At 37.6% G+C, this 22,964-nt stretch overlaps 1 protein-coding gene and 1 long non-coding RNA gene across 3 annotated transcripts; both read left to right on the forward strand.

Moving 5' to 3' along the window:
* Positions 754-2,381, forward strand: LOC107612128. Of its 2 annotated transcripts, XR_001613609.2 has the most exons (4): positions 754-887; positions 1,954-2,053; positions 2,209-2,280; positions 2,356-2,381. It is a non-coding gene; the product is annotated as an uncharacterized LOC107612128 (long non-coding RNA). The 2 variants fall into 2 exon arrangements; XR_002352247.1 differs by having other exon boundaries at positions 2,209-2,374.
* On the forward strand, positions 13,308-14,129 carry LOC107610820. The gene has a single exon (XM_016312817.1). It carries the CDS (start codon positions 13,308-13,310, stop codon positions 14,127-14,129), a length of 822 nt encoding a protein of 273 aa, XP_016168303.1.

Genomic DNA, 22,964 nt, shown 5'->3' on the forward strand with positions numbered 1-22,964 from the left:
TCAAGCCGCTATTAAACCGAACGAAAAAAGAATTCCACTAAGTGGTGGTGAGGTGAGGCAGAACGAGCTTTTTCATTTTCCACTCCTACATATCGAAAACCAAAATAATTTTGCTTGGAGCTAGGCGTAATTAAAAATTTCAAATTAAATAAACTTCTATTTGTTAAAAAACTGTGAATATTACTGCCAGATATATTGATTCAGTTATTTCAATACTAGTTAGTAGGGGTGTTCAAAACCGATCCGGACCGAACTAAACCGATGGACCGAACCGAAAAAACCGAAAACCGAATTAACTGAAAACCGAAAAAACCGAAAAAAGTGATGTTTTGCGGTTTTTTTGCAGTTCGGTTCGGTTTTCGGTTCTTGCCACCAAAACCCTAACCGAACCGAACCGAACCGGTTCTTAACAAAACCCTAAAATTAAAACTACCCCACCCCCCAGACCCAGACGTGACTCGTGAGAGTGTGAGACGGCCACACCCCCACTTCTCCTTCCCCACATGCGCGACAGCTTCCCTCTCCAAATCCTAGATCGAAGCCTTCCTCAATTCCTCCAAATCCCACCGCCGAACAGAGGAGAACCCCCACCGCCGGTGCACGACCCAGCCTCCACCCAGCAGCGTTTCTGGAGCCACCTCTGACCACGCCACCTGCGACCTCGCCGCCTCCAGTCTACCCAGCAGCGTTTCTGGAGCCACCTCCGACCTCGCCACGTCCGACCTCGCCGCCTCCAGTCCACCCAGCAGCGTTTCTGGAGCCCACCCACGACCTCGCCACGTCCGACCTCGCCGCCTCCAGTCCACCCAGCAGCGTTTTTGGAGCTCACCCACCCAGCCACCGATTGTCCGATTCAAGTGCATATGGAGCCCGAGCCATCTATTCAGGTAAACTTTGCTGATTTGTTGTTCAGTTTAGGCCTAGGGTTATAACTTATCAGTTTATTGATTTATTGTTTATTGCTGATTTATTGTTTATTGCTTATTTATTGTTTATTGTTCAGTTTATCAGTCTATTGATTTATCAGTTTAGCAGTCTATTGATTTATCAGTTTATCAGTTTATCAGTTATTCAGTGCTGGTTCTGTGCTTAATGATTTAAACTTCAGCTGCTTGTTTATTGCTGGTTCTGTGCTTGTTTATTGCTGGTTTTGTGCTTGTTTAATGCTGGTAAAAGTGCTTGTTTTTTGCTGGTTTTGTGCTTGATTTATTGCTGGTAAAAGTGCTTGTTTATTGCTGGTTCTGTGCTTGTTTATTGCTGCTTAATGATCTAAACTTCAGCTGCTTGTTTCTGTGATTGATTTATTGTTAAGATTATTTGGTTTTGTTCAATTTATTGCTTATTTATTGCTGGTTCTCTGCTTGATTTATTGCTGGTAAAAGTGCTTGTTTATTGCTGGTTTTGTGCTTGTTTAATGCTGGTAAAAGTGCTTGTTTTTTTGCTGGTTTTGTGCTTGTTTAATGCTGGTAAAAGTGCTTGTTTTTTTTCTGGTTTTGTGCTTGTTTAATGCTGGTAAAAGTGCTTGTTTTTTTTCTGGTTTTGTGCTTGTTTAATGCTGGTAAAAGTGCTTGTTTTTTTTCTGGTTTTGTGCTTGTTTAATGCTGGTAAAAGTGCTTGTTTTTTGCTGGTTCTGTGCTTGATTTATTGCTGGTTCTGTGCTTGTTTATTGCTGCTTAATGATCTAAACTTCAGCTGCTTGTTTCTGTGATTGATTGAATTACTTTTGAAGTGAATTACTGAATTGTTGTTCTGGTATTATTGCTGTTCTGTTGAATTACTAAATTACTGAATTAATTACTTTCATGTGTTATAATTTTTAAATCTGTTGAGACTTGAGAGTTAATATATTATTCTGATGTGAAGTATTATGTGATTTATGATGAATTCTGATATGACAATGACCATGATGAATTTTTAGCTGATTTATTATTTCCATTGATTTTTGAATTGTAGGGCTCATGTTTGGGGGCAATTTTGCTTATGTTATGAAGGACGTAAGCTTGTCATTGAAACAACTTATCTTAGAGATTATGGCATCAAGGATGGTGACCAGGTTAGTGAATTTTAAGGCTTACAATTTCAGTGAGGGGAGCTAGAATGCTGGATTGATAGAAACATAAACGGTTAATTTATAATCTATGTTATTGAAAAGAAGTTTGATTATCATAGTAATGCAGTTTCTAAATGGCATAATAATCAATGATGCAGTGATCTATCCTATAACTTTTTGGAAGGAGCAATCCCAGAAAGTCTTGGAGAGTTGACATCATTACAGAGACTGTAAGATTGTCTAAAGTTGAAGAAATGAAACTTATAAGACAATGAGAAATCAGTACTAAAGTTGTGTGGATGCAGGAACCTAAATGGGAATAGGCTGTCTAGAAGTGTTCAACAAATTGCAGGAAAGTCAGCAGCATATTAATCCATTCATCTCAATGTCTATATATTCAATTCTGATACATTGTTACCCTGCTATTAATCCATTCATCTCAAATTCAATGTCTCTTTATTATTAGAATGTATAACTATTAGAATGTATAATTAGATTAGAATGATTTTCTACTAGTGCTATATTATTATTATTATTATTATTATTATTGTGTATTTGTGTTTGTCGATTTCAATGTTATGACTTTGTAAAATAGTATGGTAATATTTTTTTTGAATTATTGAAAAAACCGAACAAACCGAACCAAACCAAACCGAATTTAATTGGTTTGGTTTGGTTCGGATGGCTTTGAGAAAAAAACCGAACCAAACCGAACCGCACTTTAATTAAACGATTGGATTGGATGACTTTTCTCTCAAAAACCGAACCAAACCGCACCGCGAACACCCCTACTAGTTAGCGGTAGGAAATCAACTCAATATAATTAAATTCGATCATTTGATTTCATATAGAGTTCAAAAGTCTCTTGTTTCATAAACCTGTTACAACATTGTTGTCTAAAAATACAAAGAATTGGTTGACGGTAATCATAGGTTTTGCAATATATATATATATATACGAATGGATCGAATCGAATTGGAAAATGGAAAGATTTGTACAAGTTATACCCTTCGTCACCACTTTGCGGAAAATGGTTAGATATCAATATGTTAGATACCTGTGACTCGATTGGTGGAATAGTATCTCTTTCCAAGAGATGTGTATATTTCATAAAAAAAGAATAAAAGATAAAATATTTTTTTTCCTAATGAGTTTTGTTTCTTATTCGTCAGTTTTATCTCTTTTGTAAAGGCTTCAGTTAATAAAAAAAAAGAGTGAACATATAAATAGAATTATTAATTTTTCTGAATCTTTGCACAATACTTCTAATATTTCCGAATATTTCAAAGTACTAAAAAAGGTCGAATAAACAAATTCAAATTCCTAATACACTTTTTTTAATACTAATACACTTTTTTTAATATTTGTATTTTAGTAAAAAATTCTCATAAAAACGAAATTTGTCAAATCAAATAAAAACATTCGTTTATTTTGTTTGATATGCAGTAAAATTTAATTCATATGACATGACCCAATCGAATAAATAAGAATTTTTGTCTTTTGTCACTCTTATTACTTAGAGAAAAATACAAAACAACCCCTAACAATTATTTCGAAAGACAATGAAATTTTTGATAAAAAAAAAAAAATTCAACCCGACCTCTAACAATTATCTCGAAAGGACAACGAGGTCCTTGTGCGAAAAAAAAAGTCAATGTTATTTTTTTTGGCACAGGGACTAATCAGTCTCAAAAAGAAAAAATTAGGGACCAGATTGAGTATTTTTTTTTCTTAAAGATCTCGTTGTCGTTTAGAGATAATTATCAGGAGTTAGGTGGGTATTCACTCTATTACTTAAGCCAAAAGTAATGCCTTGTCTGTTACTTGCGCATAAAGTTCTTATATTTAGCTAGATTCATAGTATTTGTCTATTTAGTCTATTAGATACATATACGATAAATTAAACCATTCCTTCAATCACCACAAAAAAATACTTTTAGTTTTCAGTTAAAATTTGCTTTTCTATATTATTTGGATTAGAAAAGGAACTAACAATATATGATCTTTGTGAAAATTTTGTCTCAAATGCTATGGAGAGAGAGAGGAAGCTGAATGAAAAAACTAATTTAATTACTTTGAGAATGTTAGTAAAAAATAAAAGGATTTCTTTCGATAAAAAAGACATTTTGAATACCAAAAGTTTCAATTATTGAAATAGGAACATGTAAAACTGAAATTAAAAAAAGATGGTATAAGAAATATCGAAGTCGAAAGATAGTTATTGCCTTTTTTTGAACATCAAAATTTATGACTTGACTATCACAACTGAGTGAAAAACATGAACGCATAATTCGAAGAACAAACTGAAGAGACATGGAACTTAAAAATCAACGGAGATGTGGGTATCAAAATTTGAAGATCAAGATTTTTCATAGTCAAGACAAGGTCATGGTTGAGAAGAAGAAGGAAGTAAGATAGTGGATAACATGCTCCATGACAAGTTCATCTCCATAGTTTATAAATAGTAGAAACTCAAAAGAGTTCTAGGATTTTAATCAAGAATACTAGATCATCACATAAACTAAAATTCTCAGTCTCTGAGATGCAACGGAAGAACATGGAGTACAAGTGTATATGAGTGTTAGAAGTCAATTTTTTTATTTCGTTATCTTTTGTTTATTTGATTCATTTTTATTTATTTTTTTAATTTTGCTATTATTTTTCTTTGATCAATATTCTACACTTTCATTATTTTTTTATTTAATTATTTATTTCTTTGTTGTTTTTCATAATTCTGTCACTAGTAATTTCGACATAAAATGGCATTGACACCATAATTAAGTAATTCTCGGGTTGATCTCACTCTTTTTCAGAAGAGTTGTATCTGCTCCCCAATACTTGAGATCTTGATACAAGCTCGTTTCAACACTACCTGTTAAAGTCAACTAAAAAAAGAGTGAAACAAATTAGTATGTCCGGTGGGACCGTAGGTTAGATTCGTGTCAAGCTATGCATGCAATTTCGCAATGGTAAGTTAATCATGACAGATAAAGCTTCAACTTCGACAGATACGTCGAATAATGATAGTGAAAAATTCACTAGAGACTCTGAAATAGAGGTAGTCCCTTCGACCAGTCTTTCAAGCCAACGGTTGACAAAATGTATTCCAACCGCCATACCCGTTACATGGCCTCAATATGGATTACCTCCAAATTATTCGCCACCTCTAGAGATCCTAATGTCATATATGCTGGAGGTATTAACACTATGAGAAATAATCCTTTATATAGTCAAACACCTCCTTCAGGTTATCCTCCAATGGGTACACACAATCAATACTATCCTTACATGGGAAATTATAATGTCTATCAACCCTTAATAAACAACCCTCTATATCTTGGGACTGTTCCCATGCCACAATCAATTCTTACGATGTCGAATATCATTTTGACACAGGGTGTAAGAGCCCCTAGAGTATTGATAGGAGGGATCTGTACTTTAATATTGCCGGATATGTCGAGACAGATACCTATACAGACATCTCGTCTAATACAGTCGAGTCTTTGACTGTATTTAGACAACAAATCGAGGATAGCCATCATTATCTAGTAAATATGCCGACTCAACAGATAGCTATAGTATTAAATTCAATATTAGAAAATAACAATGTTAGAATAGAGTAAGTTACTCGACGAGCCAATGATATTGCAGGTGCTATAAATCATCTATTAGCCTAACCTTTTGGGGTAGCTCATGTCAAAAATTCTTAAGGTAAGGTCTGGGCTAAGCCAAATTGTCGAACTACATACTGGGACGAATAAACGACTAATTTCTTCTTGAGATCTCAGGTCAATTCATGCGGTAAGCCGATAGGAAGGATTTGAGAAGTTAAGATCCTGGCCCACATATCATCGACTAGTGCTTCATTTTCTGGTTGAAAGCTGGTAAAAGAGTTGAGGCATGAAATAGAACTGGGTGGTCAAAATGCGAATGGGTTTGGAAAATATGAAATATTATTGTCTTCAATGATGTCGAACAGAACTCCGACAAAGTGTCAAAAAGCTGTAAGATCTCGGATTTTAAAAATAAAAAATTAATAATAAATTTATTTATGATTTATTATATTTAATTAGCACCGTCGCCGCCACTGTTTGTCGAGCCTTGCTGCGCTGTCGCCACCACGCCATGTCGCCGTCGAAGAGCAGAGCTGCGAGGAGACAGGAGAGAGAGTCCGCAAGTGAGAGAGAAGACGACGCAGAGAGAGGGTTGCGGGTCTAGAACCGCCGCACCTTCGTCGCCATTCTACCGTGGATGTCGTCGATGCCTTTGGGGTTGTGCTCGTCGTTACCATCCATGGAGGACCGCCGTTGCCGCCGTGGAACTGCTGCAACCCACCGCTGATGGGGGAGTCCGCCGCTGAGCTGGACGCTGGGAAGAGAGGTGGTGCGGTAGGGAGAGGTGTTGTCGCTGCGGTGGCCGTTGTTGCGGATGGAGGTTGCCGTTGAACTGCCTGCGGCTGTTGGAGCTGCTCCGCCGCCGTTCTGGTCACCGGGTATAGCGCGGGTGTTGCCGGGACCACCACCGGAGCTGCCGCTACTTGACTTAGTTATTTCTTCTCGGTTGCGGTAAACGTTTCCGTTTTGAAAAGCCCTTTAGTCACTATTATATTATCTTACGCTAAGATTTTGCGGCGTTAATTGTTATAAAATTGAGTTTCGGTTATTATATATTGTGATTAGAGTTGCTGTGATTGCTGCGGAAGTGGGTTGGAGTTGAAGTTGCGGCTATCGAGGTTACAGGCCGAGAAGAAGGGGTTTTGACGCGCTATATAGCTTTCGAGTTTCGACGAGTTTAGGTAGGATTTTTCTTAAAATTTATTTTATATTACAGAGTTGTTATAAATAGATATTGGTGTGAAAAATATATTTCTGTGATTATGTTTGTCTCGTGGATGTGGTTGTTTGCTGGATTAAATTACTGATTGCTTGCTTGATTGCTTGAGTGGTGTGCGGTTGCTGATAAGAAATTGGTTTGTAAAGTTATTTAGTTGATTATTATGAAAAGTGGTTTTTCTTGGTTTTGGAGTTAATTTGAAAATGTAAATGAATCAGCTTTGGAAATGATTTGAGATATGAAAATGAATTGATTTTGGTTTATTTTTATAAATGATTTAATATTTGAGCTGATCTGATTTTGAAAAATATTTATTATTAGAATTGGGTCGATTTAAAAATAATTTGATATTAGAACTGGTTGAATTTTGGAAAACAATTGAGATTTGGAAATGGTTGAGAAGGACTTGAAGAATGTTTGGATGAGACCAGAAAAGGATGGCAGAATCCGAGTTTTATAGGAGATGCTACCGAAATTTTATAAAAAATTGGAAGGTTCGTTTGAAGTAATTATTTAAAAAGATTTGGTTTTAAATATTATATGTTTTAAATTCGATTTATTTAGAAAAGAATGAATTATGTTTTGAATTGTGATTGTTGATGAATGGAATGGGAGAATGGATGATGATGATGATTGAATTTGAATGAAGGATGTGGAGGATTGATTTTAAAGTATGATTTTTGAATGAATGTGGAAATGAGATATGAATTGATGATGATAATGAATTAAAAGACCAGGCACTTTAACTCCCTAGGTTCTCCCATGGGCATATATATATATATATATAGGTGCGTTCTGTGGTACCTATTACTTTTCTATACCTATGATGACTACAAAGAGATGTCAAACCTGATTTTTCTAATATATATATATAGAGGTGCGTTCTATGGTACCTATTACTTTTCTATACCTATGATGACTACAAAGAGATGTCAAACCTGATTTTTCTAATATATATATATAGAGGTGCGTTCTATGGTACCTATTACTTTTCTATACCTATGATGACTACAAAGAGGTGCCAAACCTTATTTTTCTAAAGAAATTTTGAACTAATAGTTAAGGTAAACATTTTAAACAGAAATTTGGAGAAAATAATTTATTTATGCTAGAAAAATAAAGAGAATATAGATGTTAGCACATCCTCTATAAATACTCAAATATACATGAGTTAGGTTTTTTGGGTTTAAGAAGACCGATCATCATAGCAAACAAAAATTAAATTATATTTAAAAATTAAATAAATTTTTGTTTATATTTATAAACACTAAAAATCCACAAACACTAGAATTTTAAACCCATACAAAAAATAAATAAAAAAATAAAAATCCTTTTTATAAAATTAATTTGGTTTTAAAAAATAAAAATAATTAAATAACATGAATAATTTAAAAAAATCTTTTTATATAAACAAAAATATAAAATAATTATCAAAATCAATCATTGGGCATTTTAAAATGAGAGACTTTAGTCTCTTAGATTTTAAAATAGATAAAACCGTCTCTAACATTTATTTTCGTTAAACAATCCAGTCTCTCTCCAATTTGATTCGAAAAGTTAAGTATAAAATTGTTTCTAAAAATTTAAAAGTAATATTTAAAAATTTTAGTAGTCATTTTGATTAAAAGAATCAAATTAAAAGAAGACTGTATTATCTAACAAAAAAGTAAATATTATGGATTATTTTGTGTATTTTAAAACTTAGTAGACTCAAATCTTCATTATTAAAAATTTTGAAGATATTTTTGGATAATTATTCAAAAATATATTACATAATTAAAATTTATAATTTTAAAATTTAAAATTTTCATATAATTTTAATTGAGTTCTAATTATATTTGCATGTTTGTTTTACGAAAAAGTATTTTATTATTAAGTATGTGAAGTCGTCGTAATACTACTTGCTATCAGAGTGGCGCAGCCGGAAGCGTGACATTCTGATAGTGAGGGTGTTACAAAGGTACCAATAAGAGACATGATTTTTGGTTTGGTCCAAAAAAGATGAGAAAGACGAATGCCATGGATTGGAGTGTTGGTGATTGTTGACTCAGAAGCTGTAAGTCAAGGCTCGAGAACAACTTTAAGCCACAAATTTATAACCCAAAAGGAACTAAAAGGGTTAATTGTCAAAGGATCCCTTGACAAATTTCACCAACAATTAAGAAAAATGTTTCATATAGTTGACTCAGAATCAAGGCTGGAAAGTCAATGACTTTTTTGTGATGAATCATGATGGCTAGGGGTAAGTAGTTATTCTTCTGAATTTGGACTGACTTTGAGCAAAAAACAAAAGAATTAAGTCAAATCAAGAGGAAAGCTACATGTTCACTGTCAGACACAGGGTCTCCATTGGAACCCATGTTGTTTTGGATGAAACTCGATATGGAATTGGAGTCAAAATTAATATCAAAATCATTCTCACGGTAATCGGTCGACCATGACATGAATTCATCATCAATGGGTAGGCTAGTCAGGGTCGAAATGTCCATCAGAGTTGGTCCCATTATTCCGTAAGGAAAGTGAAAGTTGTTAGTGACAGGACACCAAAAGTACAGACTAGCCCCTAGTAAAGTAGCAATGTAAGAAAGGTCGAAAGTAGCTAATTCTAGGACATGAATAATGTTTATAGATTCTCAAATCGGCTTATATGTAGGTGAAAGTCGAGACATCCAAGTCAACAAAAAAGGACTCAGATTCCTAGGGTGAGCAGTTCTAAAAACTCGACCAACAATGTATGAAGCCTTGACATTTTTTTTAGAAAATCAAGGATAAATGCTCTTGGGTGATAAAAAGAAAGAATAAACATAATCAATTTATTCTTGAATTTCCAAAGAACTTAAGAAGGAATACAATACTCCATTAACTGAGAATGAAAAAAATACCTGGCAACACTAAAGATTAGAGTTTTTGCATTTGGGTTTGGGGATCTCAAAGCTCCATCTTCATCATAGAACTGCACTGTTTCAGCCACTAATGGAGGAAGAGGAAGGGTTTTATCTCCTTCTTCGCGAGAATGAGAAGTGGCAGCCATAGGTGATGAAGAAGAGAATGCGGTGATGATGGTTGGTGTAGAGGTTGAATGAAAGAGCGATTGAAAAAGTGTGGAAGGCGTGTTGCTCAGAGAGAAAAGGATTAGGGTTTTCAAGAATCAAGTTTCTTGAAAATTGAGGGTGATTTGATTTAAGGAGTAATGATAGAGTGTTTTATTCAACAGAAGTTTCATTAAAACCCAGGACGTTATGCATTCCCAGAAAAGCGCGCGTTATTTTAAATGAAGCGTAACTGTTTTTCAAATTTTAAAGAATCCGAAAAGGTTACACATTCCAGGCATGAGGAATATTAAAACTTCTATTTTAAACAAAATTACAAGTATTAAAAGGAGCAATTTGTTAGTACAAAAAAATAGATTTCTCTCGACAAAGAAGATGTTTCGGTTATCGAAACAAGGACGGGTAAAACTGAAATTAAAGAAAGATGGTACAAGGAGTGTCAAATTCAAAAGGTGGTTATTGTCTTTTCTTGAGCATCAAGGTTTATTTGCTACACAACCATCAAAACTAAGTGGAAAATATTGGTGCGAAATTCGAGGAGCAAGCTGAAAAGACATGGGACTTGAAAATCAAGAGAGACGTGGGTGTCAAAACTTGGAGATCAAGATTCTTCATGGTTAAGACAAAGTCATGATTGAGAAAAAAGAGGAAGTAAGATAGTCGATATCATGCTCTATGACAAGTTCATCTCCATGATCTATAAATAGTAGAAACTCAGAAGAGTTTTAGGACTTCAATCAAGAACATTAGATCATCACATAAACTCATAAAATTTTCAATCTCCACGATGCAATAGAAGAACATGGAGTGCAAGTGCATGTGAGTGTTAGAAGTCAATTTTTTTAATTTGTTTTCTTTTATTTATTTGATTCATTTTTATTTATTTTCTTTGAATTTTGATATTATTTTCCTTTGATCAATATTCTACCATTCCATTATTTTCTTTATTTAATTATTTATTCTTTTGTTGTTTTTTATAATTCTGCCACTAGTAATTTCGACATAAAATGGCCTTGACACCATAATTAAGTAATTCTCAAGTCGAGCTCACTCTTTTTAAAAAAAGTTGTATCTGCTCCCCGATACTTAAGATTTTGATACAAGCTTATTTCAACACTACTTATCAAAATCGACTAAAAAAAGTGAAACAGAGAATAAAACCAGAAAATATCACTACTTATTAAATCTTACATGAATAGTTGAAATTAAAATATAATGATACATATGTATTTCTTTTAAATTGTTTTGTATTATATATTTTTTAATAGCTAATCCTCATCATTTATCCATATATAATTTTGTAATACTAATTTAGTGTTTTCAATCTTATAATATACAATTCTTTACCCTAAGTTAAATAACTTTACTGAGTAAATCCCTATAGTAATCCATGAGATTCGCGTGAATACCTAATGTAGTTCTCAAGATCCCGATTTTTTCATTGTAGTCCTCCAGAAAGAGCTCCGAGCACTCATAATGATCTCTGGACATATTTCGGATGATGAGTCATCACCGGAGCACTTACGTGGTGTTATTTTGTCAACCTGGATGGCTCCAAAACGTCATCGTTTTAGTTTGGCGCCCTTGAGTACAAATAACAACGCCGTTTAGATGACATTTAGCATGAAAAATAGTTTTGTCTCTAATACAAACACTTCACTCATCTCTTCTTCTTCCATCCTCTCACTTCATCTTCGTCTCTTCATCAATGGCGTTACCGTAGGATTCTATTTGCTGGGTTGGAAAGGTTGAGTGAAGAAGTAATCCGACTAAAGACTCTTTTAGTTGTTCCTCTCTTCCACCAGAAACATGAGGTTCCGACCTTGTGATCAGACTCAAGGTAACATTTTTTTTACCTTAGATTTCCAATACAGTGTTGGTTCTTCATGATATGCAAGTTGTTAGTGTAGTTGAGGTTTACTCTTTATGTTGTCATTGTAGTCTTTAAGGTTTAAAGGTTGGTTGGAGTTTTGTGGAATTGCTTTATTTTACCCGAATGAAACAGGGATATGATAAACGATATATGCAGAATTGAAAAAATATGTGTTCTTATGGTGTTGATTTTGCTTTTTTTATAATGCATTAGTAGGCCAACAAAATCTTCTTGTATTAAGTGAAAATTTTGAATTTCTTGCAGATGGAAGAGAGGTTGGACATCATGTTTCATCATGGGGGTAACTTCAAAAAAAATGCAGAAGGGATAATAGTATATTCTCCAAACAACAAGGCCTGTTTAGGTGATCTAAACGCTAATACTCTAGATGTCTTCTTCATACGGAACTACCATAAGGAGCTTGGGTACAATGACATAAAGCATTGCTGGTGGCATGTTCCAGGAAAATGATTGGATAATGGGTTGAGAAACGTAAACAGTGACAAAGAAATAAGAGAGATGGTAATTGTGCTAGGATAAATGAGGGAGTGATTGATGTATATTTCGATGATGGAGTGTCAGTGCCGGAGGTGTTAGAGGGAGGTAACACAATTATATATTTGAATGATGATGGTGGAGAGGGGTGTAATACTACTACAGTTGCTGATGTGAGTCCCCCACTCAATGAGACTTATGCACTCATAGTTGCTCCCACCCCAAATTCTATACCCAATACGAATTGCAAATCCAGTCCCCAACAAAAATAAGACATCTCCATGGCAAACATAACCATTACACTCAAAAATCAATGTTCACAGCACATTCAAAGTCACACAGCCACCACCAATGTCAAGGACTCTAAACCAGCCTAAGATGCCTACACAAAACACTAATCCTCTCAAGACAACCAACCCTCCCAAGACAACCAACCCCCTAAGGCAACAAAGCCCACCAAATTCAACCAGCCCAGTAAGCCCACCAAGCCCACCAGAACCATCCACCACACTAAGCCCACCAGAACCAGCCAGCCCACCAAGCCCAGCCAGACACTAAATCCACCAAGCCCAACAAGAAAAAACTATCCAAGAAATCAAGTATTTTCAAGAGATCCTATACAAGGTCTGCTACTAGAGGATTCAAGAACAAAGTGTTTAACAATGAAGTTCCCTTTGAGGTGTCTTCTGACACCTCTGACAGTGAAGAAGATAGCTTGTTTATGCCAGGCCTTGATGAAGAAAGTTTCTCTAATTCTATAGGGAATAATACTAAGACTGGGAGTAGGATTAGGAGAAACAAGGTACAGACAAATATGCAATCCAGAAATGTTAATCCACTGTATAAAGGAAAGGAGAAGATATTGCTTGAAGACGATGGTTTGGTTCAGGAGGTGAGCGATGATGAAGTTGATCTTGCATTTGTTGGTAGTGTTGCTGAAGGTACGGAGGATGGACTAGACCCAGGTGTTGACTCATATGGCACCAATTCTTAGCACTCGGAGGAGATGAAGACTCCTCCAAATTCAAAAGATGAGCTGGAAGAAGGATATGATTCTGAAGAGGCATGTCCACTGTTTAGAAAGGGTGCAAGATTTGAAGAGCTGCATTTTGAGGTTGGCATGAAGTTTGGAACCAAGTGGAAATTTAGAGAAGCTGTAAGGGAATATACAATTCAAGAGGGTAGAAGCATAAATCTAGTTAAAAATGATAACATAAGGTACAAGGCAGTTTGTAAGGTCAAGGAGTGTCCATCGGTGGCTTATTCATCAAGAGACCATGAGAACACGTGTTGGCAAATTAAAATCTTTAACGATGACCACACTTGTCCAAGAGAGGACAAGAATAAGGCTGCCAACGGAAACTGGGTCTGCAGCAAGCTTGTAAAGAAGGTGAGAAAGTATCCAAATTTTAGACACTACGAGGCTACAACTTATTTTAAGACACGATTTGACTTGATACTAATCAAGAACTCAATCTCAAGGGCTTTAATGGATGCTAGAAGTGTGGTGTATGGTGATGAGAAAGAGCAATATAGGATGGTTCGGGATTATAGTATGACCTTGTTAAAAACCAATCCCGATTCCACTGTGCAAATATATACCACACCACAACCAGATGGTGAAGTTACCTTTGATAAGATGTATGTGTGCTTAAGTGGCTATAAAATTGGTTTCAAGGCTGGCTACCGTCCGTTGATAAGGTTGGATGGTGTATTCCTGAAGACAAGGTTTGGTGGACAGATTTTGTCAACTATCAGATTAGATGCAAATCACCATATCTGTGTAATAGCTTGGGCTATTGTCAGAGTGGAGAATACAGAGACATGAAAATGGTTTCTTGAGTTATTACATCAGGACTTGGGCTACTACAAAGATAATGGCTGGTGCTTCATATCAGATATGCAAAAGGTATGGAGAAATGGTACTTTTTGTGCTAATTTGATTCTATGAGATATTGATGCTTATAGGTTCCATTTGATATGTCATTGTGCTGTTATAAAGATATTGTTGTTAGATGTGACAATAGGAATTGGTAGTGTGATTAGTCAGGGACTCGTATAAATTTGTTACATATTTAATTTCATGAACTTTTATGTGTATGTTGGACAAAGGTTATGGACTTTTATGGGGAGACTGAGTAAAGGTTAGGGACTTTTATGGGGATCAACTAAAGAGTCAGGGATGTATATGTGCATATTAGATGAATGGTTATTTATGTAAATTGATCCATAAAAATGGCAGGGACTGATATCGGTGGTGAAAGAGGTGATGCCTGACGTGCATCATCGTTTTTGCGTCTGGTATTTATGAAAAAATTTTAACAAGAATTGGAAGGACTTACAACTATGGGGTCTTTTGTGGGAATATGTAAGGGCAATAAATTTATCAAGAGTTCAGGGATGGAATGGACAAGATAAAAAGACTAAATGAGGATGCATAGGCATATTTAGATAAGTGGCCAATGGATGCTTGGACCATAAGTTTATTCAGCCATAAACCGAAGTTGGATAGCATATGTAACAATGCATGTGAGGTGTTCAATGCTAAGATCAAGGATGCAAAAGCCAAGCCCATCATAACATTGCTAGAGGAGGTAAGAATGTTTGTTATACAGACCATAGCGAAGAACAAGGTAAAATTGAACAATCACACTGAAAAGTTCACACCGGTTATAAAGAGTAGAATGGAGAAAGTTAGAAAAGAGTCTAAAAATTGGAAGCCTATTTGGATCGGGGATAACGGACAAAAAATTTGAGGTGCATGGACACCTAACTAACCATGTCGTGGACATAGGAAAAAGATTATGTATCTGCCAATTTTGGATGCTTACAGGTAAGTTGCTTGTGTATAACAATTATCTTATGCATAATAATTATCTTAGGCATAACAATTATCTTTGTGTCCCAAGTAATTATCTTTGCTGTATGACTAGGATGCATGGTTGATATGATTGGTTGGCATCTGCAGGTATTCCGTGTGTGCTTTCCTATCTCGTGTGGACAAACAACTAGAGAATTTCTGTCACAGATGGCTAACAATGGAATCATATAGGAAATATATAATCATCATATTCATCCAATTCCTGGTCAACCACTATGAGAGCAAGCAGAGGACTGCAACAGGCCATATACCTCTAAAATCAAGAAGAAACTTGGAAAACTCAAAATGAAAAGAAGGATGGATACAGATGAGAAAGGTGGTTTAGGAACTAAAAAGCCTAAAGTTGATACAAAACTGTTGAGTAACACTGGAGATGGTGTACATCTAAAAAGGCAGTTGGGGACCTTTACCTGCAGCTTCTGTGATGAAAAGGGACATACAAAGAGAGGTTGCAAAAAGAAGAGAGTGGCTGATGCTGCCGCTGCTGCCGAAGCGGCTGAAAAGAAGGAAAAAGATGGAGGACATCCTGTGCCAGAGCAGCAAGTTGAGCAGCCCCAAGATGATGGTGACCAAGGTGATGGAAAAAGCAATCCAGTTGCACAACCCGTGAAGATCGAGATATCTCAGCCAACTGCTTTTGAGGCAGAAGATTCTCAACAGGTAACTTAATATTTATATAATTATGCTTTTGTGATTTAAGTGGACTGTTCAATTATGTGTAATGCCAACCTTTTTTCATATAGGATCCTAGTATGAAAAGGCTTTCATAGTTGTCACCAAGAAGAAAATCCTCTCTACTGACAACCTCTCCAACAGTGAATCCCTTGTAGGGTGCATCTTCAGCAACAACAATAAAATTTGCCAACTTGATGAGTTTGTCCCAACTCCAGGATTTAAACCTCCAAAAAAGAAGAATTGAAGACTTTAGATAAATCTGTACAGGGCCTTCTGTTTTGTGTTATTAGGCTTTTTCAATTGACAATGACTAGATGGTGAATTGTGATCCTTTATGTTTTGTTGTGATGTCTTGCTTTTGAGGAAACTACAGTTAGCAGTTTTATGTTCCTTGGCTGCCTTTTATCTCTGTCATTGGCTGTTTTTTGCTAAACAATTAAATTTATCTTAATACACTATGCTTTGTGATTTTCAATCACTTTTGTTGCCTTCATCATTTACTTTTTTTGGTTCATTTCATGAACAAACATAAAAACAATAATTTCATAGTTAACAACATTTTCATTCCATCAATAAGCACTTTTTTTACATCTATTGCTCATCCTATGAGTACAGAAAATCCACCACCAACTCATTCATCATTTACAATAGAGGATAACTATCAACACTATCAATACAGACACAACTAACACCAATAACTGGGTAATCACTTTTTGCATCCGGACATCTTCCTCCAACCTCCAAAGCCTCCAATCAAAGTTCACCTTCACTTGATAATCATCACCAGAAGATTCTGATTTATCAACATGTTCATCATTCTCAGAATCTGCCTAGACAAAAGCCCACACCATCTCTTTTCACTTGTCTGTAACCAAGAAACGATATAACATGCTCAAACTTCAAACAAGAACAAGAGAAGAATAATGAGGTAAGGACAATCATAACAACACAAGTAATTTTTCTAACCCGCATTATAATTGGGAGAATCATAAAATGGTTTGTTTGGATTTGAATCTGTCCCAGACCATCTGAGAATTGGCCAATAGCCACAACTGCACCATTTTGGCAGCCCCAATCTTATGCTCTTGCTTGGCGTTCTTGTTCGGTTCCAACTAGAAGGAGAATGAACAGAGCTTCCACCTGCAGTGCTACCACCACCCATCATCAACATGAATAAGAGCAACAAACAGAAGAATGAGAAGAGAACGATGAACAAGAAGAAGAGATAAACTTTATGAAAATTTGGGGATTTAGGGTTAAATATAGTGGGAGGGACCAATGTCGATATAAATTGGAAATGAGCCAGCTAAGCTAACCGTTGGAGCCATCCAGCATGGCAAAACGACACCACGTAAGTGATGCGTGATCATCTTTCCTATCTTTTCCTAGTGAATTTGCATTCGAATTTGTTAAGTTTAATCAAGATTTAAGTCCTTTTAAGCCACTATGGATGCTACTTTGAGTCGTGTGCAATTTTATTTATTACAGGTAGTATTCAGGAAAATTTGACAGAGTTCGTGTAGAAGAAAAGGAAGAAAGTGGATGATGCTGTCAACTCTGACCTCCTTTCACTCCAACAAGCATAACTTGAGCTATGAAAGTCCAATTGATGCGGTTTTAGTGGCATTGAAAATATAACTTCCAGAGCTTTCCAAAAATATATAATAGTCTATACTTTTCTTCTGGAATCACTGCCTTGGTGGCACCAAACTTGGGATTTTCCAAGTTTGGCGCCACACTCACTCTAATCCCCATGAACTCACTGCCTGGATGGCGCCAAACTTGGGATACTCCAAGTTTGGCATCAAGATAAAGAAAAAGTGAGTATTTCAAATCCTAGTCCACTTGACCATAAATGATCCTACCTTGACCCTAACCCCATTACAACCTAAATGAAAGACCTCATGATGAATGTATGCATGCGTTGAATAAGTGTTGATTGTTAGAAGAAAATCAAATTTTGGAAAACATGATTAGAAAGGAATTGAGTGAATTGACCCTTAAACACTCAAGTGAATAGAGCGGATACACATCCGGTGAGGGTTCAAAAGTTCAGTCACATGTGTTCACGGAGAGAAGCATAAAAAGTCAAAGAAGCAAAGTCAGCCATGCACGCGCACGCGCACAAGGCGCTCGCGCGCACATCGCAGAACTAGCCAGGGACGCGCACGCGTACCGTGCGCACACGCGTCGATGAGTATAATGCAATTTGAGGTAATTCATGATAATTGTGATTTCCTTGGTTGTTGTTGTTGATCCTTTGTATTCAATTGTAGTTAGAATTCATTCTTGTTGTGATTGACTATACTTTTCTTTTGTGCCTTCCAAGTGTTTGATGAAATACTTGGTTGGATTTTAGTATAGATTTTGTTCCTCTTGGCTATGGTAGAGTAATTAGTGACACTTGAGTCATCTAATTCCTTTGTTGATTGATAATTGGAGAGATTGCTAATTGGTTTGGAATGCACTAAATCTAGTCTTTCCTTGGGAGTTGGCTAGGACTTGCGGCTCAAGTCAATTCCTCCACTTGACTTGCCTTTAATTAGTAAGGGTTAACTAAGTGGTAGCAATGAACAATTCTCATCACCATTGAGAAGGATAACTAGGATAGGACTTCTAGTTCTCATATCTTGCCAAGAGCTTTTATAGTAGTTAGTTTATTTCCATTGCCATTTACTTTTCATGCCTCTCATCCAAAACCCCAAAATAACTCATAACCAATAACAAGACACTTTATTGTAATTCCTAGGGAGAACGACCCGAGGTCCAATACTTCGGTTTATAAATTTTAGGGGTTTGTACTAGTGACAAACAACTTTTTGTATGAAAGGATTAGTGATTGGTTTAGAAGCTATACTTGCAACGAGAATTCATTTGTGAAATTCTAAACCGTCAAAAATCCATTCGTCAAAATGGCGCCGTTGCCAGGGATTTGCAATGGTGTTATGTTATTGGTTATTGTACATATGTGAATAGTGTAAATAGTTTGTCTTTTGCTTGTTTACTAAGATTTTGTTAGTTTTATTTTGTTTTTCCATAATGAATTCTCACTTTGGCTATGAGTTTGGCTCTAATTGTGTTGTAGGGAATGTGAACTTCAATGCTAACATGTACCAAGGATGGAACACTCCAAGATGGGAGGAGCCTCAAGGAATTGATCACCCCTATTGGCATCAACCTCCGGACACTTATAGGTATAATTCTCATCCTAATGCATGTCAATTCAATGGCTATGGTGACTCCTTTTATGACAATCAACCACCACCATATGCCTATGAATCTTATCCTCAACATGATGCTCAACCATACTCGCAAGCCCCTTTCTACCAAGTACCTCTATGTGACCCTTACCCATCATATAATCAATCACCCATACCACATCCTTGTGATCATTATGAGCAAGAACCTTTAGAACCACCACAACCTTATCAAGATTACTACCATGAACCACCTCAACCCTCACCATCTCCATACCCTTACCAAGAAGAACCACCTTCCTACCATGAACCCTCTCTCCAAAATAATAAACCTTCCTATTCACCCCAAGCCCCAATAGACGATCCCCTCACTTTGTTACTCCAAGGACAAGAAGCCATGAAGCGGGATACACTTGAGTTTGTGACCAATTTGACCAAGGTGGTGCACACTTTAGCCCACCAATGCTTGAATACTCAAGGTACTTCCGTGACCACATGTGAAAAGTCAAAAGAAGAGCAAAGCATGAAGGAGAAATTAGAAAATTCGGTGGAGAAGGAGGAGTCAAATTTTGTATTGGAGCAACTAGAGGAACCTATAATCATTGAAGAAAAGGAAGAAGTGGTTGAAGATTTAGGAGATGTTGAAAGTCCAAGGGAATGTAGCATCATGGAGCACTCTTCCACGAAGCTTGATATTGATGCTGAGGAGGGTGCGCAACCTCCAAGGCATATCATCGTTGGAGACTTGGAAGAGGCTTATCAAGAGATGGATTCAATCATGGATGAATTTCTCTCTACAATGGAATCCTCTCCCATTGGACATGGAGTTGAAAGTATAAAAGAGTGTGCACAACCTCCCATACCCTTGGTGAGCAATGAGAAAGAGAGCTACCAAGAGGAAAACGTTGTTATGGTGTATATCGAAATTGAAGAATATGAAGAGGTTGACCAAGAAATGGATTTATTCATCAATGAATTTCTATCCAAAATTGAACCACCTCTCATTAGGCAAGAAATCAAAGTTCTTGAAGACAACGCCAAGCTATGTGAAAAAAGGGGAAAGGTTGAAATCAAGGAAGCTCGCAAAGAGGTGGAAATACACAAAGAAGAGCACAAGGAAGTAGACCTTGCATTGTCTAAGTGTGGGGAGGTCTCCCTTCCCGAGTCACCATCCAACACAACATTCAAGTGGGTAAAATTCTTATCCATAAGCTTCACTTTCTCACTTGAATATGGTTTGATTGAAACGGATGGACAACTTAGAGCTCTTTGTGGAATTAAAGGCAAGAATAAGTTGTGTAGTGGTTGCCAGTTAGGAATTAGGCTCATTAAGGTCAAAGTTTCAAGGCATAGGAACAATGATTGGAAGAATATCACATTGCATGGGTCTCAACAGAAGGTTTGGTATGTTAAAGAGAATTCTATATGTCAACAACCGCCCGGAAAGAAAAAGTATGAAGATCAAATCGAAGATGGGTGTGAAGATAAGATATAGGATCCCGGTTCGCTATATGAAGACCAACTATGGGGACTCATATCTTGGGTAGAACTGTGCCCGAGCTTGATGACTATGGTTGGAAATTCTGTCAACCAATTGAGAAGCAAGGATCCTTGGAGATTCAAGGATGAGTACAAACATAAGCCACCATGACAATAAGCATCTCAAAATGTCCAACTTAAGGACTTAAACTAAAAGTGCTAGGTGGGAGACACCCCACCATGGTAAACTCTTTCCACTCTTCTAAATTTACTTAATAAGTGATTTGAGTTACCCTTGTAGGTAGATGTTCCATACAAATTTGTCTGTACGCGTGCGGGCGCGCCGACTGTTAGATCCTGGAAGTTCGCGCGGACGCGCACCTGCCGCGTCCGCGCTGATTTGCTGCTGCAAATGATTGGGCCAAACCCCAGAGAGTTAAGCCATTTCTGGGCTAGCTTTAGGCCCCAGGCCCAACCCGATCTGCGCGAGCGCATGCATTGCGCCAGCGCGCCATTTCACAATTCCTCAATGTACGCGGACGCGCATTTACCGCGCGCGCGTCTTTGCATGTGGCCACCAATCTAGGCCACGAACCCGAGAGTCGGGCGTGCCTCAAGCCCATTCTAAGCCTCAGGCCCAATCTCATGGGCGCGTGCGCGCACCGTACGCGCACGCGCCCCTGCCTAATATGCCACCCCACGTTAGCGCGCACTGCACGCTCACGCATGAATCTCCCTTTTCCCCAATGCGCGCGGACGCGTACATGCCGCGTGCGCGCAGGTCTGGTGCGCGACTCCCAGGCCAGTCTCCAGAGAGTTAGGCCTGAGTTGGACCAACTCTAAGCCCCTAGCCCAACTCCATGCACGCGTGCGCGCACGGTACGCGCACGCGTCCTTTCCTATTTTGCTCACCCCCGCTTAAGCGCGTTGTACGCGCACGCGTAGGGCCCACGTTCTCTCAATGGACGCAAACGCGCACGTCGCGCGCACGCGCGGACTCGAATTTTCACTTACCCCAGAGACGCGAGCCCCAGCGCATTCGCGCACCCCAACCCCCTTTCCCTCTAACGTTCCATTTTCCCCTCCCACCATTCTTCACCTTCCTCCTCTCCTGACCGACCAACCTTCGGCGAGCGCTCCGCCACCATCGCCGCCGCCGCCATCACTGCCTTCCCCTCTTCTCCCTCCCCTTCTCTCTTACTCCTCTGTCCTCCTCTTCCTCTCCCCCCTCTCACCGTCCCTCCTCCCCTCAGTTTCTCAAACTTCCACCGCGCCACCATCTCCGCCGCCGCGCCATCATCACAGCCGGCAACTCGCCCTCAACCTCTCTCTCCCTCTCACCCACCCATTTCATCTCGGCCGCCGCAGCAACTCTCGCCGCCGCTCATCTGCCATAACCGCCACCGTTGACGGCGGCGCGAATTCTGATTCTGTGGCCCTACTCCCGAATTCCCTTTCCATTCCTAGTTCCCTTCTGCCCCCAGGTTCTTACGCAACTTACACCTTTCTGTTTTTCTTTTAATCATCTGTTTCTGTTCGTTAGTCTATTGCATGTTAGTTAGTTAGGCTTAGAAACTTTGCATGTTAGGTTAGATAGAAATAATTGCGGTTAGGTAGCTAGGGCTGGATAGAGGATTCTAGGCCTGATAAGTGCTCCGTATGTGCTTACTTGCTGTCTGTTTCTCTGAATATTGTTTGCTGATTTTGGACTGTTTTTATGCTTTTCTTGTCGACTGAATGTCATACAACCACTGCTTTGCCTAATTGATGTTGTTTTCCATGCTAATTGTGCTAACTTGCTCTCCGGGAACGTCCAATTTTAAGCCGGAATGCTGCCCGATTTTCAAGGAAATTAATTTCACTTTGGTCTTTATTTCAATTTTGGGCAAATTTCCACTTCCTTTTGACTTCCCGGACTTGCATCGATCATCGTGAACATAAAGCACAACTTTTCTTTTCATTACGCATAAATATCATCATATCACTAACCTACTTTTCTAACTTACTAACTTCTTTACCCTTTTCACTTCCACTCACCTTTAACCACCTTTAACAAATTCCTTCAACTATATGATGATATTATTGCCTTTTGAATATGAGTTGTTGACTTTAATGAAGCTTGCATTTTTTTGGTTTACTTGTTCACTTTTGCATATTCAGGGCAACATCATGATTGCTCTTTGATATTTGTATCCTGAACATGCCTTCTTTGTTACATGCTAAATGTTTTATATATTCTATCATATTTTTCAGGATGTCGGATAGAGAAAAAGCTATAGCATCTGCTTCCAAAAAAAGGAAGCGCTCCAAGACCCCTACACCCCCACCATCTGCTAACTATGCGAGGAACCCGCTGAATGAGGAGGAGAAAGAAAATCAGTTACTTCCGTCCACTGATCCAACCAAATTTCTGAATCTCTACTGCGAGCTA

Source organism: Arachis ipaensis, chromosome B08, assembly GCF_000816755.2.
Source record: "Arachis ipaensis cultivar K30076 chromosome B08, Araip1.1, whole genome shotgun sequence".
NCBI classification, from domain to species: Eukaryota; Viridiplantae; Streptophyta; class Magnoliopsida; order Fabales; family Fabaceae; genus Arachis; species Arachis ipaensis.

What these genes read in the sequence shown, in the direction of transcription:
- LOC107610820 (XM_016312817.1), top strand. Translation starts at nt 13,308, where the DNA reads ATGAAGACTCCTCCAAATTCAAAAGATGAGCTGGAAGAAGGATATGAT.